Consider the following 23,862-nt stretch of genomic DNA (forward strand, 5'->3'; position numbering starts at 1 on the left):
CCACTCATTCCTGGGGGCTATCTATAGTGAATCTGTCATTATTAGCCTCAGCCCCACTGTCTCTCCGGTAATCCGGCACGTTTTGCTCTATTGTCTATGACATATATATGTGTGTATACCTCTCCATTATCTAGCCTTCCTTTCTCTGCCGCTCTTTCTCCTCTGTCTTAATCTCTAATTTATCTTTAACCTGTAAGTTTCATCTCTATATTATTTCTTTTTCTCTTTCTTCATTATCTATCACTTCATTAGCTTTTTATTCTAATATAGTGTCCTTCTCTCTTCTAGATTTCCATCATTGTCTCTGTCTCCCGCACACTCGTGTCGCCTTCTGTAGAAGCCGCAGATGCGTCTTCCCTCTGTATTTAATCCATATATATGGCTCCATCTCTCCTAATATTTACCCTGAAGCAACACATTGCCATATCTCTTCCAAAGTATTCCTGGAAGCAATACCTATTGCCATTGCTGCTAGCCTGAATCTGGATCAATGTATTGCAATCTCTCCCCCAAAATACATCCTGAAGCACAATAGTTTGCCATTTTCCTCCAACATATATCCTGAAGCAATGCATCCCTGAACATTCACTCTCTGAACATACAAGGAGAAGACAATATGATAGTAGATCATGGAATGGTCAGTAATGAGATGTGAGATCTCTACCTATAGGGGAAAGATTTACTACTAATGTGATAGGAAGTAATCACTGTCATATATCATAGGATTTACCCACTGTCTGGAAATCTATCTATCTATCTATCTATCCCATATCTATCTTTCTATCCCATATCTATCTATCTATCTATCTTTCCCATATCTATCTATCTATCTATCAATCTATCTATCTATCTATCCCATATCTATCTATCTATCTATCTATTATCTATCCCATATCTATCTATTTATCTATCTATCTATCTATCTATTATCTATCCCATATCTATCTATCTATCTATCTATCTATCCTATATCTATCTATCTATCCCATATCTATCTATCTATCTATCTATCTATTATCTATCCCATATCTATCTATCTTATATCTATCTATCTATCTATCTATCCCATATCTATCTATCTATCTATCTATCTATCTATCTATCCCATATCTATCTATTTATCTATCTATCTATCTATCTATCTATCTATTATCTATCCCATATCTATCTATCTTATATCTATCTATCTATCTATCTATCTATCCCATATCTATCTATTTATCTATTATCTATCCCATATCTATCTATCTATCTATCTATCTATCCCATATCTATCTATTTATCTATTATCTATCCCATATCTATCTATCTATCTATTATCTATCCCATATCTATCTATCTATCTATTATCTATCCCATATCTATCTATCTATCTATCTATCTATCTATCTATTATCTATCCCATATCTATCTATCTATCTATTTATCTATCTATCTATCTATCTATCTATTATCTATCCCATAGCTATCTATCTATCTATTTAAATATCTATCTATTTATCTATCTCTTTATCTCAGTCAATGAGAAGATACAGTAATGAGGAAACAAGGCAAAGTCAGAGAATCCATTTGTATCCCGAGTCCCGGGAACAGTTCCTTCAGTAGTGGGTCACTCCTCGCCGCCGCCCCCGTGTGTGACGCCGTTCTCCTGCCCGCTGGATACTACAAGGACAGGTCACCGGGTCACGTTCCAGGACCCCTAGCAGTGTACCGCTTTGCTGACGTCACTTCTGTCCACAGCCAATCAGAACACGGCTAACAGAGTTTGCTGTCCAATGGGCTGCATTAGACGCTGTGAGTGGCAGTTAGTGAGGATACACCGAGCGGCCGGGGATAAAGTTATACTAAGTCCAGCGCGGAGACAGGAACAAGTTAATGGCTTCCTGAGCTCCAAATATCCGCGACCGCCCCGCTCCCCACCGGGCACCGAGCAGCAGGTGAGTCCTCCGCGTATCGGGGGAGGGCAGGTGTCTACCTGAGGCGAGGGACACCTGTGTACAGCGCACACTGACGTAGGGCAGGGGCACTGCCAGCCAGGCGCCGTCATTCTCTCCAGACCACCTCTCACTGGGTGCTGGGCACTGACCAACACATCATACCGCTCCTATCTGTTAGCCACACAATCTATCTATTCTATTTATTATCTATTTATTAGTTATTTATTATCTGTTCATCCACCTATTATATGTTTTTCTATCTATTATCTTTTATACATCTATTCTATTTATTATTTATCTATTCATTATCTATCTGTCTATCTATCTATTTATCCCATATCTATCTATCCCATATCTATCTATCTATTTATCCCATATCTATCTAGCTATCTATCTATCTATTTATCCAGTATTTATCTATCCCATATCTATCTATCTATCCCATATCTATCTATCTATCTATCTATCTATCTTTCTATCCCATATCTATCTATTTATCCAATATTTATCTATCTATCTATCTATCCCATATCTATCATCTATCTATCTATCTATCCCATATCTATCTATCTATCCCATATCTATCTATCCAATATCTATCTATCCCATATCTTTCTATCTATCTATCTATCTATCTATCCAATATCTTTCTATCCCATATCTATCTATTTATCCAATATTTATCTATCTATCTATCTATCCCATATCTATCATCTATCTATCTATCTATCCCATATCTATCTATCTATCTATCTATCTATCCCATATCTATCTATCCAATATCTATCTATCCCATATCTTTCTATCTATCTATCTATCTATCCAATATCTATCTATCCCATATCTATCTATTTATCTATCTGGTAATTACATTTTTAGAAACTATGTATAATGAGTTTATAATTTATTTAACCTATTTATTTCTAATCTATCTATATGTCTAATGTCTATGACTTATTATTTTATCTATATTTATCTCTAGTCTCTCTATACTTATTGCCTGTTATCAATCTATAATTTATATATTTTACGTCCATGATCTACTATGCTATGTACCAACTATCTATTATATATGTATATATTGTATAGGTATATATTTATATATGTATATAAATATATATATATATAAATAAAATAGATAATTGCTAGATAAAATGCATATATTCACATGCATACATTTATATACATAAATATATAAATATATATGTGTGTGTATATACATGTATGTATGGGTATATATGTATTTTAGCAAGCAACTATATATATATATACATACATAATCTATTCATATATTTATCTATCTATCTGACCATTAATTTATATATTATATTTTAAATATTTATCTAATCTACCTATATATTAATATCTATAAAATATATAGATTTGGGTCTCACACACCCATTGTTATTTAACTAGTCAGCTTTGCAGATAAAATAATTTATAATAAGCCTCCTGTGTCTGTACTAGTACACACACTGGCCGGTTCATGTGAATACACATTTTATGATGCTGATAGACGGACCGTACAATACTGCACGGTTTCCCTTATACGTTTTGTGTCCCCCCTCATAGATTGTAGCTTGGGGGCAGGACCCGCACTCCTCCTGGTATCTGAATTAGATGTTACTCTGAAATATCTTTATTGTACAAGTCCCCTCTGTAATGTACAGTGCTGCGGAACATGTTGGCGCTGTAGAAATAAAATTGTTATTAGAAACTATGAAATATTTAGGCATATAGATATGACACAGTGCCGCCTATACATCTACTTATTTCTTATCTATTGTTTTATCTATCTGATTACCAAACTACTTGTTATTTGTCTATTATATATTTCCATGTAAGTAGTGATATATTGCTGTTTACATTGTTATTTTGCTTACACTTAATTGCATTACTTTTCATTATCATTATTACGCATAATTATTAATCTACGGTAATCTAGAGACTGTTTATTTGTATTTCAATAAGTGCAATTAATGTTCATTCATATATAGTGAATATATATACAGTATATTACTAGCGATATAATGTAAAGACACAACTTCTTCTCTGTATATAATGTATGTGTTTGTATCTAGAGATGATAGATGGGTTGTGTCATCTGACCCCTGTGTGCTCTCTCTACAGGACCGCACTGTCAGACCCCCGATGTGACGCTGGGCGACCCTGCTTCTGTTGGAATGCCACGAGTTGCTGCCCCGCACACTGACCAGTCCCGGGCTGGATGTGGCGTGTCCGTGGATCTGTGTGCCCAGTGATTGTGCCCGTGGCCTGGAGAGCAGGGGCTGCTTGTGTGTCCGCTCTCATTGATGGTTCTGTGGAGCTGGAGCTGCACTACCAGTAGTCACCAAGGGTTAATAGGGGTCCGCCATGAAAGAGAAGTCCAAGAACGCGGCCCGGACAAGACGGGAGAAGGAGAACAGCGAGTTCTATGAGCTGGCCAAGCTGCTGCCCCTGCCCTCTGCCATCACCTCCCAGCTGGACAAGGCCTCCATCATCCGCCTCACCACCAGCTACCTGAAGATGAGGGTCGTCTTCCCTGAAGGTTTGTGCTGGCCCCTTACTCTTACCTCCATGGCTGCTCATCTCTTATGTCATTATATATATATATATATATATATATATATATATAGCGTCTATAATTAACAACTGCTGTAAAGATAACACCATTATTTTACCCGACTAAATCAGCCAGTCATTCTATCTATCTATTATCTATCTGTCTGTCTATCTATCTATCCCATATCTATCTATCTATCTATCTATCTATCTATCCCATATCTATCTATCTATCTATCCCATATCTATCTATCTATCTATCTATCTATCCCATATCTATCTATCTATCTATCTATCTATCTATCTATCTATCTATCTATCTCATATCTATCTATCTATCCCATGTCTATCTATCTATCTATCTATCTATCTATCTCATATCTATCTATCTATCCCACATCTATCTATCTATCTATCTATCTATCTATCTATCTATCTATCCCACATCTATTATCTATCTATCTATCTATCCCATATCTATCTATCCATCCCATATCTATCTATCTATCTATCTATCTATCTATCCCATATCTATCTATCTATCTATCTATCTATCTATCTATCTATCTATCTATCTATCTATCCCATATCTATCTATCTATCTATCTCATATCCATCTATCTATCTATCTATCTATCTATCCATCCCATATCTATCTATCTATCTATCTATCTATCTATCCCATATCTATCTATCCATCCCATATCTATCTATCTATCTATCTATCTATCTATCTATCTATCTATCTATCCCATATCTATCTATCTATCCATCCCATATCTATCTATCTATCTATCCCATATCTATCTATCCATCCCATATCTATCTATCTATCTATCTATTCCATATATATCTATCTATTATCTATCGATCTCTTATCTAGCTAGCTATTATCTATCTAATCTATCTAATCTAATTATCTATCTAATCATCACTTTATTTAGAGTAAATGATAACATAATAATGCATTCCACATATTATTATGTAGCGTGCATGTGTAAATATTTTTATATATGTAATATTGTATATATTATATACATGCATTATATACACATAGATATAAGGATTCAACTGATAAAATAGTATTTTTTCCTAGAAAAGTGTATATATCTATATGGCTGCTATCAGACTGCGCTCTGCTGCTGTCCACAGTGGATGTTCCCATCAGCAGTGATTGTCGGCCGTGTCGGTCTCAGTGGGCTTCTTTTCTGCGTGATTTCCAGCAGATCGGGCCAATTATTGCCGCCTATGTAGCTGCCTGTGTGATCAGAGAAGCATATGGCGCAGCGTGCAGGGCTGAGCCGGGAAGAATACGGCAGCCTGCCCCTGGTGCCCCGAGAATAATGCCGCGTCCCCCAGGGAGGGCACAGCCTGGCACCGCCACACAGCCTCCACTCACTATGCAAATGCGTGGACAATGCCACGGCGCCCAATTAGCATTCTCACACACACGGAGCTGAGCCTGAAAGGATCCACAGGTCACTCATAGTCCTGATCAATCCATAGTCATTGGGCACATACAGCCCTACAATGGGGATATAATCAGTCTTATTTCCCCACTATCACTGCCCTCTATACACTGCCCTGACCTTCCTGTATTCTCTGCCCTGCCCCTGGGACACGTGGTGCCCGGGGCACTATTGTTTGCCAGGGGGGATGAGGAGGGGGCTAGTGTCGGGTTCCAATGTTTATTCTCCCAGCACAAGTTTTTCTCATCTCTGGGCCTTTCCACTGGCCACTTTCGCTAATCCCCCCGTTTTTCATGTGGGCTTATGCTCTGATGTACTGGACTCAACTTCTAATAGAACAGTTAGAAGCTGAGATTTATGTGCAGACTGCAGCTTCTCTATATGTCTACCTTCTGCACTCTGCAAGGCATGCAACGATCTCCAAACATCTGCCCTAAGCATACACATTACCATAGCTCCTCCAATGTATTCCCTGCATCCATATATATGGCTCCATCTCTCCTAATATTTACCCTGAAGCAACACATTGCCATATCTCTTCCAAAGTATTCCTGGAAGCAATACCTATTGCCATTGCTGCTAGCCTGAATCTGGATCAATGTATTGCAATCTCTCCCCCAAAATACATCCTGAAGCACAATAGTTTGCCATTTTCCTCCAACATATATCCTGAAGCAATGCATCCCTGAACATTCACTCTCTGAACATACAAGGAGAAGACAATATGATAGTAGATCATGGAATGGTCAGTAATGAGATGTGAGATCTCTACCTATAGGGGAAAGATTTACTACTAATGTGATAGGAAGTAATCACTGTCATATATCATAGGATTTACCCACTGTCTGGAAATCTATCTATCTATCTATCTATCTATCTATCTATCTATCTATCTATCTATCTATCTATCCCATATCTATCTATTTATCTATCTATCCTATATCTATCTATCTATCTATCTATCAATCCCATATCTATCTATCTATCTATCTATCTCATATCTATCTCTCATATCTATCTATCTATCTATCAATCCCATATCTATCTATCTATCTATCTATCTCATATCTATCTCTCATATCTATCTATCTATCTATCTATCCCATATCTATCTATCTATCCCATATCTATCTATCTATCCCATATCTATCTATCTATCTATCTCATATCTATCTATCTATCTATCTATCTATCTATCTATCTATCTATCTATCTATCCCATATCTATCTATCTATCTATCTATCTATCTATCTATCTATCTATCTATCTATCTATCCCATATCTATCTATCTATTTATCCAATATCTATCTATCTATCCCATATCTATCTATCTATCTATCTATCTATCTATCTATCTATCTATCCCATATCTATCTATCTATCTATCTATCTATCTATCTATCTATCTATCTATGTATTTTCGGTCTATCTATTATTTATAAGCACATCCAGGTGGATTATTTTAAGTTTGCGTTAAATATATATTATTCCAATATACCATGCAGTAGATGGAAGATGAAAGCGATAAATGCAATTAAAAACATCTATGTACAAAGGATTTAAAGGAAATATGTTAGACTGTCTCCCTTCAGGAAGAAATAAGCATTGCTACATTTTTATCACTACATTCTAATTTTTATTACAACGTTGTGGGTGACTTCATGTGAGAGCTGAGATGACGTCATAGCCCAATGACACCTGTTTATGGAAATTATATTTTAATGAGATTTTTTTGGCTGTAGCTGGGCTCTCTGAGTCCAACCTTATAACTTATATAATAACCAGTTGATGTGACGGGTAGCAGACATTGTATGGTCTATACAGGACAGAGTAATGATGAGCCAATGAGGGAATTATCTCTGTATATCTACAACCTGTGCCACGTCCAGACAGCACCAGACCATTGCTTCTTGGCTTTAGTTTATGACGTAAATATTGATATTAAGAAGAAAAACTAATAATTAAATAACTGCATCCATAGCGTTCATTATAGTAAACTATTTCAAGTGAGGACAGAAAGGGGGGTCTTGAACGGCTAAAATGACTATCAATAAGCACTGGTATTAAAGAGTGACTCTGGGCTGCTGCTCCCTCTCTCCGGTCAGAGATATACTATATACACACCAGTGTCACCGACACCTGCCTGATGTGCGCGTGGCTCAGCCTCCAGAAAGAAGAGCTCTGTTATGTGTGTATTCTTCATCTTTGGTTTGACGAAACATCATTTCGAAGGTTCAACAACACAAAAAAGGAGGCAGCACATTCAAAATAGTGAAAACCTGATGATATTTTCTTCACCATCACAGTCTTTATGGAGTTTTTCGCAAACATGCTCTTTTACTCTTTTGGATTGTTATATCTTTGCTAGTAGGCTTCGGCAGTTTCCTTGGGGGAGACTTGCACTCACGCCTTTTTTTCTGGATTTATGTACTATGTAACACCTTTGAGACAGTGTACGAAAGCAATATGTAAATGTTTGTGCTACCAAATATATACAGATGCAAATTAAAAATAAATACATATATTTGAATTTGGCTGAACACTTAAATATTGTTTTTGTGCGCAATATGTAAATATATATGCACATTTACATATTGCGTTCAAAAACAATATTTAAGTGTTAAGCAAAATTACATTGACATATTGCTTACAAATTACATTGACATATTGCTTACAAATTACATTGACATATTGCTTTTTATTCACTATCTTAGAGGTGTATATATATATATATATATAGCTATTTATAGAAATCCAGAAAAACAGCAGCACTAATGGGAGCAAATTCACCCCAAGAAAGCTGCTGAAGCTTCCTGTAAAGATATAACAGATGCAGCTATCTTTGCTAGCTTCCTTGGGGTGCATTTGCTCCCATTTAGGCAGTGCTGCTGGACATTTATATATATAATATATATGTAATCGGTGGTGTAGATATTTGGTTATCTATCACCTTTCTACACCATCCCTCTGTGTTTCTGGTGGTCACTTCCACGATCTCTGTCCATCGCAGTGCGTGCCCTAGGGTGACTGGCACTGATCGCCCGCAGTGTGCTGCCCTGTCGGCTCGGCTGCTCGGCGCTGTACAGGTGCGGTGCTGGGCATAGTCATTTTAGCACAGTGAAGCCGACCCGCGTCGCTCGCAATTCTGCAGCTATTCAGAGCAATCTGGTTGTCTGCATTTGTAAAACGCGTTTATTTCTGGATATAAGTGCGGTATTCGCGCATTACATTTACATATCAGGGAGATCAGGTGCACACATGTTCCTAATACATAATTAACTCTATAGTCGCTGAGAGCCACAGAACAGTTGTCTCCTGACTATTCATTCTGCCAGTAAGGTATATTAGTCCTCATCCCGAAATGCCGAAGTTCGTTCCCAACCTCACTCCATAGATCCCTGTGCGATCGGAATATATCTATTTGTTTAGAGGTTGCACCTGTTTTTCTAGATGTATTTCGGCAGTCGGAGACGGAAATATTGCAGCAATCTGATGTAGTCACTGACACTGTAGCCCGTCTATGCTGATTATTATTGGAGTCATTTTATTAATCAAAAAGAAAGACAAAAAATAGCAGCACAATGAGATCAATGCATGTTTCCCTGCTAAATCCCAATAACCCTGCTCGATCTCATCTCGGTCATGTTGTATTTCTTTTTCTAGATTGCAGTTGCTATATGTTTCGTATATGTTCTATAAGAAATCTGTTTCCATTGTTTCCTTTACACCAGCTTAGTTGGATACTAATCCAGTTTTCCTTGCTACAGGGAGGCTTTGTGTCATTTCTCCATAAGCACACCGATGAAATAAGAAATGCAGCATTAATGTGTATATATGTGTTTGTTTAGGTCTCATTCATATTCATATGTCCAGTTTTCTTCCCTCTGGCTTTTTATATGAAAAGTGTGTTTTTCTCTGTGAAAGTGTCTTGTATGAAAATGCTGTACTGTATGCCTTTATGAGCTGCTATACCTTATAGGCTGGACTCAATTATTTGCTGTGTGTTTCTAAAAGAATTTTAGTTGTTGCAGCAACATACCAGAAAATGCAACAAAACAATGGCAGGCCAGTGGTGTCTAGCAAAAGAAAACAGAAAAGCATAATAATGAGATTAAATTAAAACTCATCCCCTTTTATGGTATTGTAAAATGCTTGTGGTTTATACGTGTATAAAATCTACATTTAAAATACACCCCGTGGGAACCCAACCAAGTAAGTTGTAATGCAGGCAGCGTTTCTTTCTGTGGGGCAGAGCATCACCTATGGATGCTTTGTTCTCTTGCGGAAGATTTTTTTTCTGATCAGGATACAGTCAATAATATTTTTGTGCATGTCTTGGTAGTAAGGCAATTATTAGGCAGGGCTTGCTTTCACTGACTTTGATGTCACAGATCAGTTTTCCCATTAAAGGGAAACTTGACATGTCTGTTTTACTAAATAGGATTATTTTCCCATGAAATAATAAATATGCAACATTGTTTTTAATAACTAAATAGACAACTGGGTGTTATTATTTCCCTTGGCAAAGGGGTGTGTCACAGTCTGAAGTTCTCACCACTGATTTGACAATTTCAGAGTGCATTGGGACACCCAGGAGGTCCATATTTATATATTTTTAGTAGATTAAAAAGTGACTAGGGCTATGTCCACATGCTGCATTTGTGCAGCTTTTTTAATGCAAATTTTAAGCTGATTTCACAGTACCAGCAAAGTCTATGAGACTTCAGAAATCTCATGCACACAGCTTGTTTTTTTCCCTGATTTTTTTTTCAAAGAGCTTGTTATTTTTTTTGCAAAATGCAGCATGACACTTCTTTCAGTGTTTGTTTTTCATTTTTTTGCAGCATTTTTCACCCATTGAAAGCAATGGGTAGTGCAAAAACTCTACAAAAATCCAGGTATCAGGTTTTGCTGCGTTTTTTTGTGCTGAAACCTGATGAAGTTGTCAGACTTTTTTTAATGCACTAAATCAGCATGCACAAGAGACAAATGTGCCCTGACAAAAATGCAGTAAAAAAGTGCTCCAAAAACACAGCAAAAACTAAGCAAAAAAAAACAAGTTTAAACTTGACATCTGCAGAAATGCAACTTGTGAACATAACCTTAAAAGTAAGGTCACTAATAGCTGCTATAAACTTGCATTAGGCTCCCTGCACATATATCTGGCATACGTCATCGTTTCCATCCAGAGTTTTTCTGAAACACCAGATGAAAGCTGATGGAAGAATTGATCCTATTGTTTGCAATGGTAGCATTACCACATGCACAGAGTTTTTGGTCCAGACAGGTTCTGGCGCCTGACATTTCATGCAACGTTGTGATCAGGTGCTGGACCAGCTCTGGGGAGTAAAATAGTGAAAAAACAAATTTGCATCAGTTTTGCCATCAGTTCTGATCAAGATGAATTGCATCAGTCGAAAAAAACTAAACCTTACGCAAAAAAATATCTGTGAACCCAATCTTAGGCTAGTTTCACATTAGCGTTTTTTTGCGCAGCGCATCGTGCGCATAAAAAACGCAAAGAAAAACGCAAAACAAACGCGCGTTTTTTTAACGTCATGCGCACGCTGATGCGTCAAAAAAACGCAGCGTTGCTTGCGTTTTACATGCGTTTTTGCATGCGTTTGCGTTTTTTTATGCACATGCGTTTTTAGGTGTGACATTTTTTCCATTGTCTAGAGAACATTCTAGACTTGTTTCACTCAAAAACGCATGGCCAAAAAAACGCAACCGTGCGCAAGACCATGCGCACGCATGCATTCCCATAGACTTCAATGTGTTGTTTTTGCGCATTCCGTGCGCAAGCGTGCGCATGCGTTTTTTTGCCGAGACAGGGCGCACCAAAAAATGCAACTTGTTGCGTCTGGCGCGCCTGGCGCAAAAGACAAAAAAACGCATGCGCACGAAAACGCAAGTGTGCGCAAGACCATGCGCACGTCATGTTAAACATAGGTGCGCAGTGCGCATGCGCACGGGTGCGCACGATGCGCTGCGCACAAAAGCGCAAATGTGAAACCAGCCTTAGACTGTCTAAAATGCCAACAGATTTATTCTCCAGCATGAACTGCTGTGATTTGGTGAATGTTATGAATGACTACTAGTCTAAGTTTCCACTGTCTAACAATTAAAGAGGGTTAGTATAGAATCTACCCCTAACTGTGAAATTATTCATAAACTTTCAGAAAAGTACCAACTATATCTATAACTGCATAGTTAAAGAGCATCCTTCAGCTCTCCTGATGTGTCTAATTCAGAATATATATATATATACATATATATACATATATAGTTAAAGACCAATCTTCAGCTCTCCTGATGTGTCTAATTCAGAATATATATATATATACATATATATATATATGCATATATACATATATAGTTAAAGACCAATCTTCAGCTCTCCTGGTGTGTCTAATTCATAATGAATATATATATATATATATAGCTAGAGGGCATCCTTTCCTTCAGCTCTCCTGATGTGTCTAATTCAGAATATATATATATATACATATATAGTTAAAGACCAATCTTCAGCTCTCCTGATGTGTCTAATTCAGAATATATATATATATATATATATATATATACATATGTATATACATATATAGTTAAAGACCAATCTTCAGCTCTCCTGGTGTGTCTAATTCATATATATATATATATATATATATATTGAATTAGACACGTCCGGAGAGCTGAAGGATGCTCTTTAATGAGAAGGAGCTACCATTGGATATGAGTTATACACATTTGGTATACTTTAGCATTTAATATCTTCTATGCCTGGAGGTGATTGCAACTAATGGTTAATCAGCCAGAGATAGGAGTTCCCGCTTTTGTTTCTGCACCTCTTTAGCTGGATTTCCAGTTATCAGTTGCACCTGGAATAGTTTTCTTTTGACATGGTACTACCAACAAAAAAAATCCAGATGGCCTGATAGGTGGACACAAGGCCTTACTTATGCCCAATGACAGGCAGCTACTTACATGAATGGCCCTGCAGAGAAAGGTGCTGCCTCTCCAGGAGTGTCAGTGGACATTATGCAGAAATACTTGTATATCTTACTTTGCTGAAACCAGAGTACCGCTTTTATGTCTTCAATCTAGATTTTCAGAGTACACTCTGTCCTTGTCATATGAAGATCTCACAGGTACATTGTTCTTACCAGAGAAAGGCTTTGATAGCTGTACTGTAAGGCAAGGTTCACATAGATTTCAGATGTGTCTGGCCAGTAGTTTTTTTTGTCTCAGACAGACATGGATGATAATAAAGTTGTCCACTTTAGGGCACAACAGATTTACATTCTGGAAGCAAGCAATAGTGTTTCTATTCAATACATGCAGAGATATTTAAAAGGATAAATACGATTGCTAAATTTTTCAATATAGAATTAATAAGCTTCTTCTGTTGAACCAAAGACTCTTGAGAAATGCTTTTAATTTTCTATAAAGAATTGTCTAAACAAATAACAATACCCAACTGTTTTTTCATATAAGATATGCTGGGGAAGATTATTTATACTAAATTCACAAGAATTCTTGTTCAATTTACACCAAAAATCTGTTGTAAGTGCCATGAAGTGCCATAAACAATGTTGATGGGCAGCATTGTTTCAGTTAAAGTGTACTTTAACTTTGCCTTTACAATGTATTGCATACACATTATGTATAAAAAATCATGACATTAGATTAAAATGCAAAAACGGATTAGACAATAGTGGACAAAACCTATTTATAATATTACCTTTTTTTTTTTTAAATAATCATTAGGTATGTTAAATGAAAATATGCACATGTTTGGTATCACTATGCTTCTGACAACCAATTTATTACATATAATACATTCTCTTTGGTGATTGGTGAACAATATAAAAGTAGTCAGAATACTATATATTTCTGTTTTATTCCATTGTAAAAATTATTGCAAATTAGATGCTAACCGATAAAAGAAAAGCTGTCGTCAAATTCATGCTGTCTCAGCCACGGAAGGCAAGTATCAGAGGCTGGTTGTGTGACTGCAGCTAGGTACAGTATGTTTAACTCTTATATTCCGTGGAACTACAAGTAAAGTGTTAGTGTTTGCTGATGTCACAAAACTTTGTAGGATAATAAAAAAATGAGCTAGACTGTATAATATTAATCTAAATAAGATGTCTGAATGGGCAAAACATGGCAGAAGTTTAATAATGATAAATGTAAAGTAATGTATTTAGGTCACAGTAATCGTATTGCTGTATATACGTTAAATGGAAATATACTAGCGATTACAGAACAGGAGAAGGACTTGGGCATTAAGGTTACAAGAAAGCTAAGCAGAAGTACTCAATGTCAGGCAGCTGCTGCAAATGTAAATAAGATTTTAGGGTGTATAAAAGGGAGAGAAAATCCAGTGATCCCATTATAATATCACCCCTCTAAAATCCCTTATAAAGCCACATCTAGAATATGGGACCCAGTTTTGGGCTCCACATTTTAAAAAGTATATTGGAAAGTTGCAAAGGCAGGCAACTACATTATTACAGGGAATGAAAGGACTCTCATATTATTATTATTATTATTATTATTATTATTATTATTATTTATTGTTATAGCGCCATTTATTCCATGGCGCTTTACATGTGAGGAGGGGTATACATAAAAACAAGTACAATAATTTTAAACAATACAAGTCATAACTGGTACAGGAGGAGAGAGGACCCTGCCCGCGAGGGCTCACAATCTTCAAGGGATGGGTGATAATACAGTAGGCGAGGGTAGAGCTGGTCGTGCAGCGGTTTGGTCGATCGGTGGTTACTGCAGGTTATAGGCTTGTCGGAAGAGGTGGGTCTTCAGGCTCTTTTTGAAGGTTTCGATGGTAGGTGAGAGTCTGATATGTTGTGGTATGTTGTGATATGAGGAAAGGTTGGAAACGTTGGGCTTGCTTTGTTTAGAAAAACACGCCTCAGAGGAGATCTCATTTATATGTATAAATATATGTGTGGTCAATGCAAAGAACTGACCCATGACTTATTCCTTCCAAGGACCATACTAAGGACTAGAGACATTCATTATAGTGGCTAAATAGGAAAGGCTTCTTTACAGTTAAAGCAGTCAGACTGCGGAATACCCTACCACAATGGCAGTCACTATAACAGCATTTCAAAAAGGGCTGGATGCTTTTATCACTACAAATAGCATTGTGTGTTATAAAAGCAATAGATAAAATAATAATACATTTTATTTCTGTAGCGACAACATTACGCAGCACTTTACATTTTAGAAGGTACTTTTGCTCGCAGGAATACATTGCGAAAGCTTCAACTTGATGGACCTTTGTCATTTTTCAACTCATCTAGCTATGAAACTATGAAAACATTCTTTTAAAAGCCACCCGGGGACTATGTGTCTTGGATGACTAGTCTGAGGTGGGTCCCCATCGAGGTTCTCCCCATTCCGCTTCAGTTAACTGACAGGTCTCTTGGTTTATTATGCGTTTACATGGACCTGTCAGTCAAATTGTTTGGGGCGGTGACAAGCCTGCCAAGGAACTAGACTTAGAAAAGTCAGTCAAGACAAATAATATATTTACTCTGAAACACCATGCAGCTAGAACCTCATTTATGCTGCCCGTGTTCTGCAGCATGAATCTGAAGACAGATTCCCTTTAAGCCTTTTAAAGTTATGTAAAAAATGTTGAGGCACTTTTAGAAGGGTCAAGAATCATCAAATGAGTGTTTGTAATATTATTGGCCCATGTAAATATACCGGCGGTCACCCAATGAATGAGCATAACTCTCTGTGCGAATGGGTAATGTGCTTCCAAAAATATGATAATGTATGAAGACAGAACAATTGTATTAATGATCACTAAGTTCCCATCAGTTTCAATTTAAATAGACCATAAAATGAGCGCTGAATGTCTTTCTATATAATCTGTTATGCTTGTCTGCACAGAATTTGCGCTTATGATTTGGAATGTAATTGATAGGTAGGAAAAACGAATATCTCCATTGGTTTATTTCTGAGTTAAACTCTTAAACTGCATTCATATGTTGTGGCTGCAGAGAATTTGTTGCCGCAATTGTGACAAAAATACATTTTATTTCCCCACGCTGTTTGTGGAGTGCAACGAAACTGTTGAGGTTTTACGCAAGTATGGCAAAAAATTTCACTGCGGCCGTGACATATGCACAAAAGGTTTAAGGTCCATTTAAATGGACTACGAATGCCTGTAACCATACACAAGTCAATTGGCGCTCATTTACTGGCCTGTTTACACAGGGCCAGGAAAACTGATGGGAACATAATGGTCGTTAATACAATTGTTCTGGTCTCATTCAGCATCATGTTATTGTAAGCACATTCCCTGCTTACGTGGGGTGGGGTGCTGCTGGCAACAATGATTTTTATGCATAAGCGATACAATCAACATTTTTATACATACACAATTTGACTTTCTCGTTCAAATGGTGATAGTCACCGTGTTTACATTGGACGATAATAGGATATGTGGGTTCATACAAACCTTCATCAGTGTCTCTAAGGGTTTGTTTCCACGTGGCATATTTGCTGCGAATTGGACGCTGTGTACAGCCGCAGTGTCCAACCCGCAGCATCCAGATGTTACAGCATAGAGGAGGGGATTTCCTCCACTATGCATACAAACACGCAGGCGGCAGACCTGCGTAACCGGACATGTGGTGCGTCTTTGTAGACCACAGCATGTCTATTTATCTTGCGGAGACACTCAGTCTCCGCAAGATAAATAACACAGTCTATGTATATGATGCGGTGATAACGCATGTGTTCAATGAACACCGCACGTACAACAGGGGGCGGCGCTTTGGGCAGAGCCGGGTGTCCGCTGGGTCCAAAGCGATGTCAATACGCCCCGTGGAGACGTACCTTTTGTAGTTTGTCTTTCAGCAAGTTTGCTGTCTGTTTGCAATAGCAGCCTGTAGAATTTTGAATGTAACTCAAGATATAACAAAATGTCAGAATAAGATAAGTACTTCAATTTTCCAGGTATGTTTATTATATTTGTATACATAGTGTAAAATCATGTAATTATAAACTAAACTGAAAATTGACCATGTCCTTTAAACCTCCAAATGCAAGTTTGAAGATCATAAAATCCAAAGAAAACATAACAGAAACAAGCATCTATGCTGCTTACCAATACCTTGTCAAGTTATAAATGTACTTCAAGATTCTGCAAGCTCCAATGATAAAAAGTGGAGGTTTAAAACTGATGAACAACCACTGACACACCTACTATCCAGGGTGGGTCATTGCATGGATAAGACTTGTAAATGGCACCAGCCATACAGATATGTTCTTGCTTTCAGCATATTGGTCACGCACACTGGCGACACAGAAAGAAAAGGGCCACTGTGCACAAACAGTATATGGGTTCTTTGAGGTATAAATTCCATAATATCACTTGCTTTGGAGCTGGATGTGAGCCACCTTACCTCTATGGTCCCTGTGTGTAGATGGGTAGGTAGCTGGCTTAGTGATAGAAAACAAAGAGTGGTTATTAATGGCGCATACTCAGATTGGGCCAGGGTTACTAGTGGGGTACCACAGGGTTCTGTATTGGGCCCCCTACTATTTAATATATTTATTAATGATCTAGTGGATGGCTTACACAGTAAAATATCAGTATTTGCAGATGATACAAAACTATGTTAGGTAGTTAACACAAAGGAGGACAGTTTGCAACTACAGACAGATTTGAGTAAATTGGAGAATTGGGCTGAAAAATGGCAAATGAGGTTTAACACAGATAAGTGTAAGGTTATGCACATGGGAAGGAGAAACAGATGCTATAATTACTTACTAAATGGGAAACTGCTGGGGAAATCAGACATGGAAAAAGACTTAGGCATCTTAGTCAATAAGAAGCTAAATTGGAGTGCCCAGTGTCAGGCAGCTGCCACAAAAGCAAATAAGGTCATGGGAACATTAGAAGAGGTCTGGGGACACGAGATGAAAACATAATTCTCCCGCTGTACAAATCACTCGTCAGACCACACTCGGAGTATTGTGTGCAATTTTGGACGTCGGTGCTCAAGTGAGGCTCTGGAATTCTCTTCCTGAGGAAGTGGTGATGGCCAACTCACTGAATGAATTTAAGAAAGGAATGGATACTTTTCTTGTGAGTAACAGTATAGAAGGTTACGAATAACAGAATATTATAGGTAGATGGTTGACCCAGCTTAGGGGAAGGAATTTTTTTCCCTATGGAGAAAATTGGCTTCTACTCTGTGGGTTTTTTGCCTTCCCCAGGATCAACAATGCAGAACAGCTGCACTAAAAATAGGCTGAACTAGATGGACATAAGGTCTTCCTTCAGCCTTCAAAACTATGTTACTATGTTTGGTTGCACAGGTTGCACCAATGATATGTTTGCCCTTGGTCACGGTTTCCTCCCTCACTCCAAAGAGTGTGAGCCCCATCGGGGACAGTGCCAATAATGTCTGTAAAGCCCTATGGAATTAATGGTGTTATAAATAAGTAAAATAAATAAATAAAAAATGCACACCCCAGAAGCCTCCATATAGTATAATGTGCCACATATCTCTTCATATACTTTAATACACTGCAAATAGTCCTCCATATAGTATAATACACTCCCTATAGTCGAATACACTCCCATTAGTCCTGCATGTAATATAATCCATATCCTCCCTAAAGTATAATGCATCCCATAGTCCTTCATATTGTATAATGCACCACCCTTATAGTACAATGCACTCCTCATAGTATAATGCACCTTATAGTCCTTCACATAGTATAATCCATTCCTCATAGTCCTTGAAACAGTATAATGCAGGTCCCATATAGTGCATATTGTATAATGCAGCCCCCATATAGTATAATGCAGCCCCCCAGAGAGTATAATGCAGCTCCCCACACAAACGGTGTAATGCAGCCCCCATATAGTATAATGCAGTCTCCCTCATAGAATATAATGCAGCCCTATATAGTATAATACAGCCACCCCATTGAGTATAATGCACCCATCTCAGAGTATAAAGCAGCCCCTTATACAGTATAATGGAGCCCCCTTATAGAGTATAATGCAGCCACCCCATAGAGTATAATGCAGCCCCCCCACACACAATATAATGCTGCCAACACACACACAAACAGCATAATTCAGCCTCCACTACACACAGTATAATGTAGACACACATACACAGTATAATGAAGCCCCCGCCTTCCCCACACAGTATAATACAGCTCCACCGCACAGTATAATGCAGCCCCCACCACACACAGTATAATGCAGCTCCCCCACACACAACACACACAGTGAAATACAATACTTACCTCTCCCCATTCACCCGCTACTCTGGCTTCAGCAGCACATCTCATCAGCTCCACTGCTGGCACAGCGTGGCACACGATGAAGTGACATCATCGTGCACCTGCTGCGTCAGAGGAAGAGGGAGAGTGATGGGAGAGGGAGAATAATATGACGCTCTCTCTCCTCCATCATTGCTTTGAATTGTATTGTCATCTATGATGTCAATAAGTTGAATGCGTGATGCGGGGGGAGATAACGGCACCGGGCTCTCCTTACTCACGGACCCCATATTGGCCGCATGGTGTGCCTTTGTTAGCGGCATGCCATGGGCTGGGGGCCCCTGGGGTAGTGGGGGCCCCAGGCAGATGCCTAGCCTGCCTGCCCTTAATGCTGGCCCTTACTCCCAGCCAGCATCAATGGCCCTCATTGTCTTGCAATTTGCTACAATAAAACTAAAAGCATTACAAGCAATTCACTGAAAAGAAAATCCCATCCAAAAGCATCATATAAAAAATAGCCATACTTACCAATACGTGGTGACAATGCCATTGCAGGGTGGAGCAGGTCCTCATGACACAAGGCGGGAGAAGTGCAGGTACAAGAGGAAGATAGTGGCGAATAGCCATTCACGCGCCTACCATCTATGGAGGGCATGGTTGCTTAATATTATAAATGTGCACAGATAACACTTGGACAGGGCAACAGTCACACAGATACTTGTTGGGTATCATGCCAGCCTAAATTCTATTGGTGATACCCATAATGTTAAATCAGGTTGTGTACCCTGCATTATAAAAGTGCACCCAACATGGACAGATACCCCTTTTCACCAAACCAATACTACAGAGCATGGCTATATCTGGCAAAGATGAACAACATGTCTATTCCTAAGCAACCACCCCCCATGCATAGTACAGTAGGTGTGTGAGTGGTAGTTCATTAGTATTTTGCACCTGTGTTAGCAATTGCTTTTTATCAGGGGGGCCTACTGCCTCTTACAGTACATTAGTAATATAGACCCTTAGCAGCACAAGAAATGAAAAGCTGAGTGCTTGCACCTGCACTCGACTGGAGATAAAATTGCCAAAATGACATGTCTTCTTCCTTCTTCCCCTGTAGGTGTTGGCCAAAACTCATACTCTCTGCTTGCTCTGCTCCTTGCACATGCTCTGCACATAGTGTCTTACTCTCACAACTAGATCAAAAACTTAAGGCTGTATGCACACGATGCAGATTTGCAGCGGATCCGCAGCGGATTTTACCGCGTAGAAACGTTGCATATCCGCATTGTGAAGTACAGTAGCCTTAAAATCAATGAAAAAAAAACCCGCTGTGCAGACGCTGCAGATTTTTCCGCGCGGTTTTCCTGCGGTACAAAATCCGCAGCATGTTACTTCTTTTGTGCGGTTTTCCACCTCCCCAGTCACCAAATCCGCAGGGGGAAACCGCAGTGGAAAACCGCACAAAAACCGCAATAAAACCGCCGGAAAAATGGAAGAAATCCGCAGGAAAAATACAGGTCATTTGACCTGCGGATTTCTTCCATTCTGCGCGGAAAAATCCGCAGTGCTAAAAAGTCCGTCTGCACTCAGCCTAAAGGGGTTTTCCACTACTTGGACAACACCTTCTTAATCCCTTTGCTAGACCCTGTTAAAATAAAAAACAACCCCTATACTCACCTCCGAGCCGGCGGCGTTCCATCTGTGTCGGCACTCGTGTTTCCGGGGCTCACGTGAGCTTGTCAATCAGCGCTGTATTCACTGTTCCTGCCTTTGGACTTATACAGTAAGTAATCATCAGGAAGTGAGAGCTGTGGTGGAGGCTCAGGAGGTGAGTATAAGTTTTTTTTAACTTTACAGGGAAATGAGAAGGGGTTGTGGAAACCCTAAAGCTGTGTGCCCACGTTGCGTTTTTTTTAAGCGTTTCCGCAGCGTTTGTGCCGGATCAGACGCTGCAGAAATGCTTAAAAGAAGCTTCACATTAATTTGCATGCGTTTTTGGCTTTTTTTGCCAATACATGCGCTTTTAAACGCTCAGGAGTCGCTTAGCGGCTAAAAATGCAGCATGCTCATTAATTTTTGCATTGCTGAGTGTTTTTAGCCTTTTCCAATGTTCCCAGAAAACGTGCGGAAAAAAGCACGTCAAAAACGCACGTCTTTTGTGCAAGAAATGCGTGGAAATAAAGCGAGTGTTTTCTGGGAAGGGGATCAGTTTCCTGAGCGTTTAAAAACGCTAAGATGGGCACATAGCCTTAAACGCTTAGCGGCTAAAAACGCAGCATGCTCATTATTTTCCGCATAGCTGAGCGTTTTTAGCCATTTCCAATGTTCCCAGAAACCGCGCGGAAAAAACGCGTTTCCCGTTTCTGGGAAGGAGTCCGGCTTTCTAAGCGTTTATAAACACTAACATGGGCACATAGCCTAAAGTGTTGGTGCTGCTTAATTTAAACACAATTGTCAGTGTTTTTCTGGCATCCATTGAAAACTAAGTGAAATCCAGCAAATGTTGCTTTGAAATCACTTACAAATATTTGAGAAATAATAAAGTGGTCCCAACTCTGCCTTCTCTAAATATTCTCTAAACATGCCTGTCAGGTTAGTGCTCACATCTACCCTGCTTTATGTCTACCATTGCTTATCGTTCTCTACAAAACACCAACAACTCTGTCACAGCTATGGTCCAAGCTGTATATTAAATGGACCACTTTTTACATCAGTGTGCCAAAGAGGTGCAAAACATATCAGACAATGTGGGTTTGATCTATTGTATGTGCATTTCCACCACTGCAAGCTACTACAAATGAATAGGCGTAGATAGTCTGCGGCTATGCTGTTATGAGCTGTGTTTGCGCAGATGATCCAAGTATCAATGCACCCTCTTGGACTTCATGAACGTATGAAATGACCAGGAAAGAAAATGATAGATGTGAGGTTAGATTGAGTAGGGAGGGTTTTCAAAAATGTTACACATGTCACATTTATTGTTAAATGGAATCTGTCACCAGGTGTTTGCTACCCCATCTGAGAACAGCACGATGTGGGGCAGAGACCCTGATTCCAGAGATGTGTTGCTTGCTCTCATTTTGATAAAATCACTGTTTTATCTGATGCAGATCTACCAGTTCTCTGAGTGTTGAGCTCTGTATACCCCAACCCACACCAATGATTGGCAGCTTTATGCACATGTACAGTGTTCACAGAAATCTGCCAATCAGTGGTGGGGGCAGGGTTATATAGAGCTCATGAATTTGCTTGACTACCAGGCAGCAGGTTTATTAGTCCTCTAATGATACTGTAATCTGATGATAAAACAGGTATTTTATCAAAACTGCACCAAGCAGATCAGTAAGTGATACATCACTGGAATCAAGGTCTATACCACTAATTCATACATCTCTCAGAATAAGTGACAAAAACCTGGCGACTGACTTACTTTAGAAAAGGTCCCCTGCCTAACCTTCATGCAAACAAATGTATTTGTACGTGTAAGGTGACGTTTATATGACTATATTGTTGGTCGGATTGCTGTCTGTTGAAATAACTGATGGCACTCGGACCAACGTTATGTGATAAGGTTCTTTAGATGTCAATTTTACACAGACCAAATTTGTAAGTGCAAAAAATGGCAGCATTCGTATTTTGGATGAGACAGGCCAATTCAAGTCTATGGGTGCACAAGATGAAATTTGAATCCCATACAGATCAACTGTATATCAACTAAAATTTACAGATCTATTGCAGTTTTTGTCATAGGAAGCTGAATTACAACGTTTCGTTATATTCTTTACCGTCAATCTATCAGGCTGTACATGGCCTCACCTGCGTCTGCTAAGGCCCAGCCACTTTATCTACAACAGATGTGCTCTGGTGTAAAAAGTTGCAAAAAGTTTTCATAACCACTAGTTGATCAAATCTGTGCAGCTTTGTACCCCAGAACACTGGCTTAAAACAAATGATGAATTCCTCAAATTAATGTTCACACTAGTAGATATCCTTATTTTATAGCAGAGCCTTTACCAATGTGAAGCTGGTTTCACATTTGCGTTTTTTTGCGCTGTAAAAAAACGCATACGTGCGCATGCGTTTTTCCCCCTATATTTAACATGGGTGCGCATACCTGTGCGCTGTCATGCGCATGTATGCGATTTTCATGCGCTGCGTTTTTTTGGGGTGTGCGATTGTATTTTCCAGACGCAGCATGTTGCATTTTTTGGCCCTGCAAAAAAGCGCATGCGCACGTATGCGCACGTTTTGCGCTAAAAATGGCCATTATAGCCTATGGGTGCGCATATGTGCGCATTGGCATGCTTATGTATGCGTTTTTTTGCACATGCGTTTTTTTTTTACCATTAGTTTAGACAATGGAATTTAGGGGTTTGGGTAAAGTTAGGGTTAGTTAAGGGGGTTTAGGGTTAGGGTTAGGGTCAGGGTTAGGGTTAGGGTTAGGGTCAGGGTTAGGGTTAAGTATGGTTTGGTTAAGGGTTAGGGTCAGGGTTAGGGTTAGGGTTAGGGTTAGGGTCAGGGTTAGGGTCAGGGTTAGGGTTAAGTATGGTTTGGTTAAGGGTTAGGGTCAGGGTTAGGGTTAGGGTAAGGGTTAGG

At 38.9% G+C, this 23,862-nt stretch overlaps 1 protein-coding gene across 1 annotated transcript in view; it reads left to right on the forward strand.

The window, feature by feature from the left end:
- Positions 1-4,080: 4,080 nt before the first annotated feature.
- Positions 4,081-23,862, forward strand: part of SIM1 (SIM bHLH transcription factor 1) — a 200,171-nt gene continuing 180,389 nt past the window's right edge. The window contains exon 1 of the mRNA XM_073589499.1: positions 4,081-4,485. Within this exon, the coding sequence (XP_073445600.1) occupies positions 4,311-4,485 (175 nt within the window). The 5' untranslated portion in view covers positions 4,081-4,310. The remainder of the gene's footprint in view (positions 4,486-23,862) is intronic.

Source organism: Dendrobates tinctorius, unplaced genomic scaffold (genome assembly GCF_039654945.1).
Source record: "Dendrobates tinctorius isolate UK_male_01 unplaced genomic scaffold, ASM3965494v1 ptg000111l, whole genome shotgun sequence".
NCBI classification, from domain to species: Eukaryota; Metazoa; Chordata; class Amphibia; order Anura; family Dendrobatidae; genus Dendrobates; species Dendrobates tinctorius.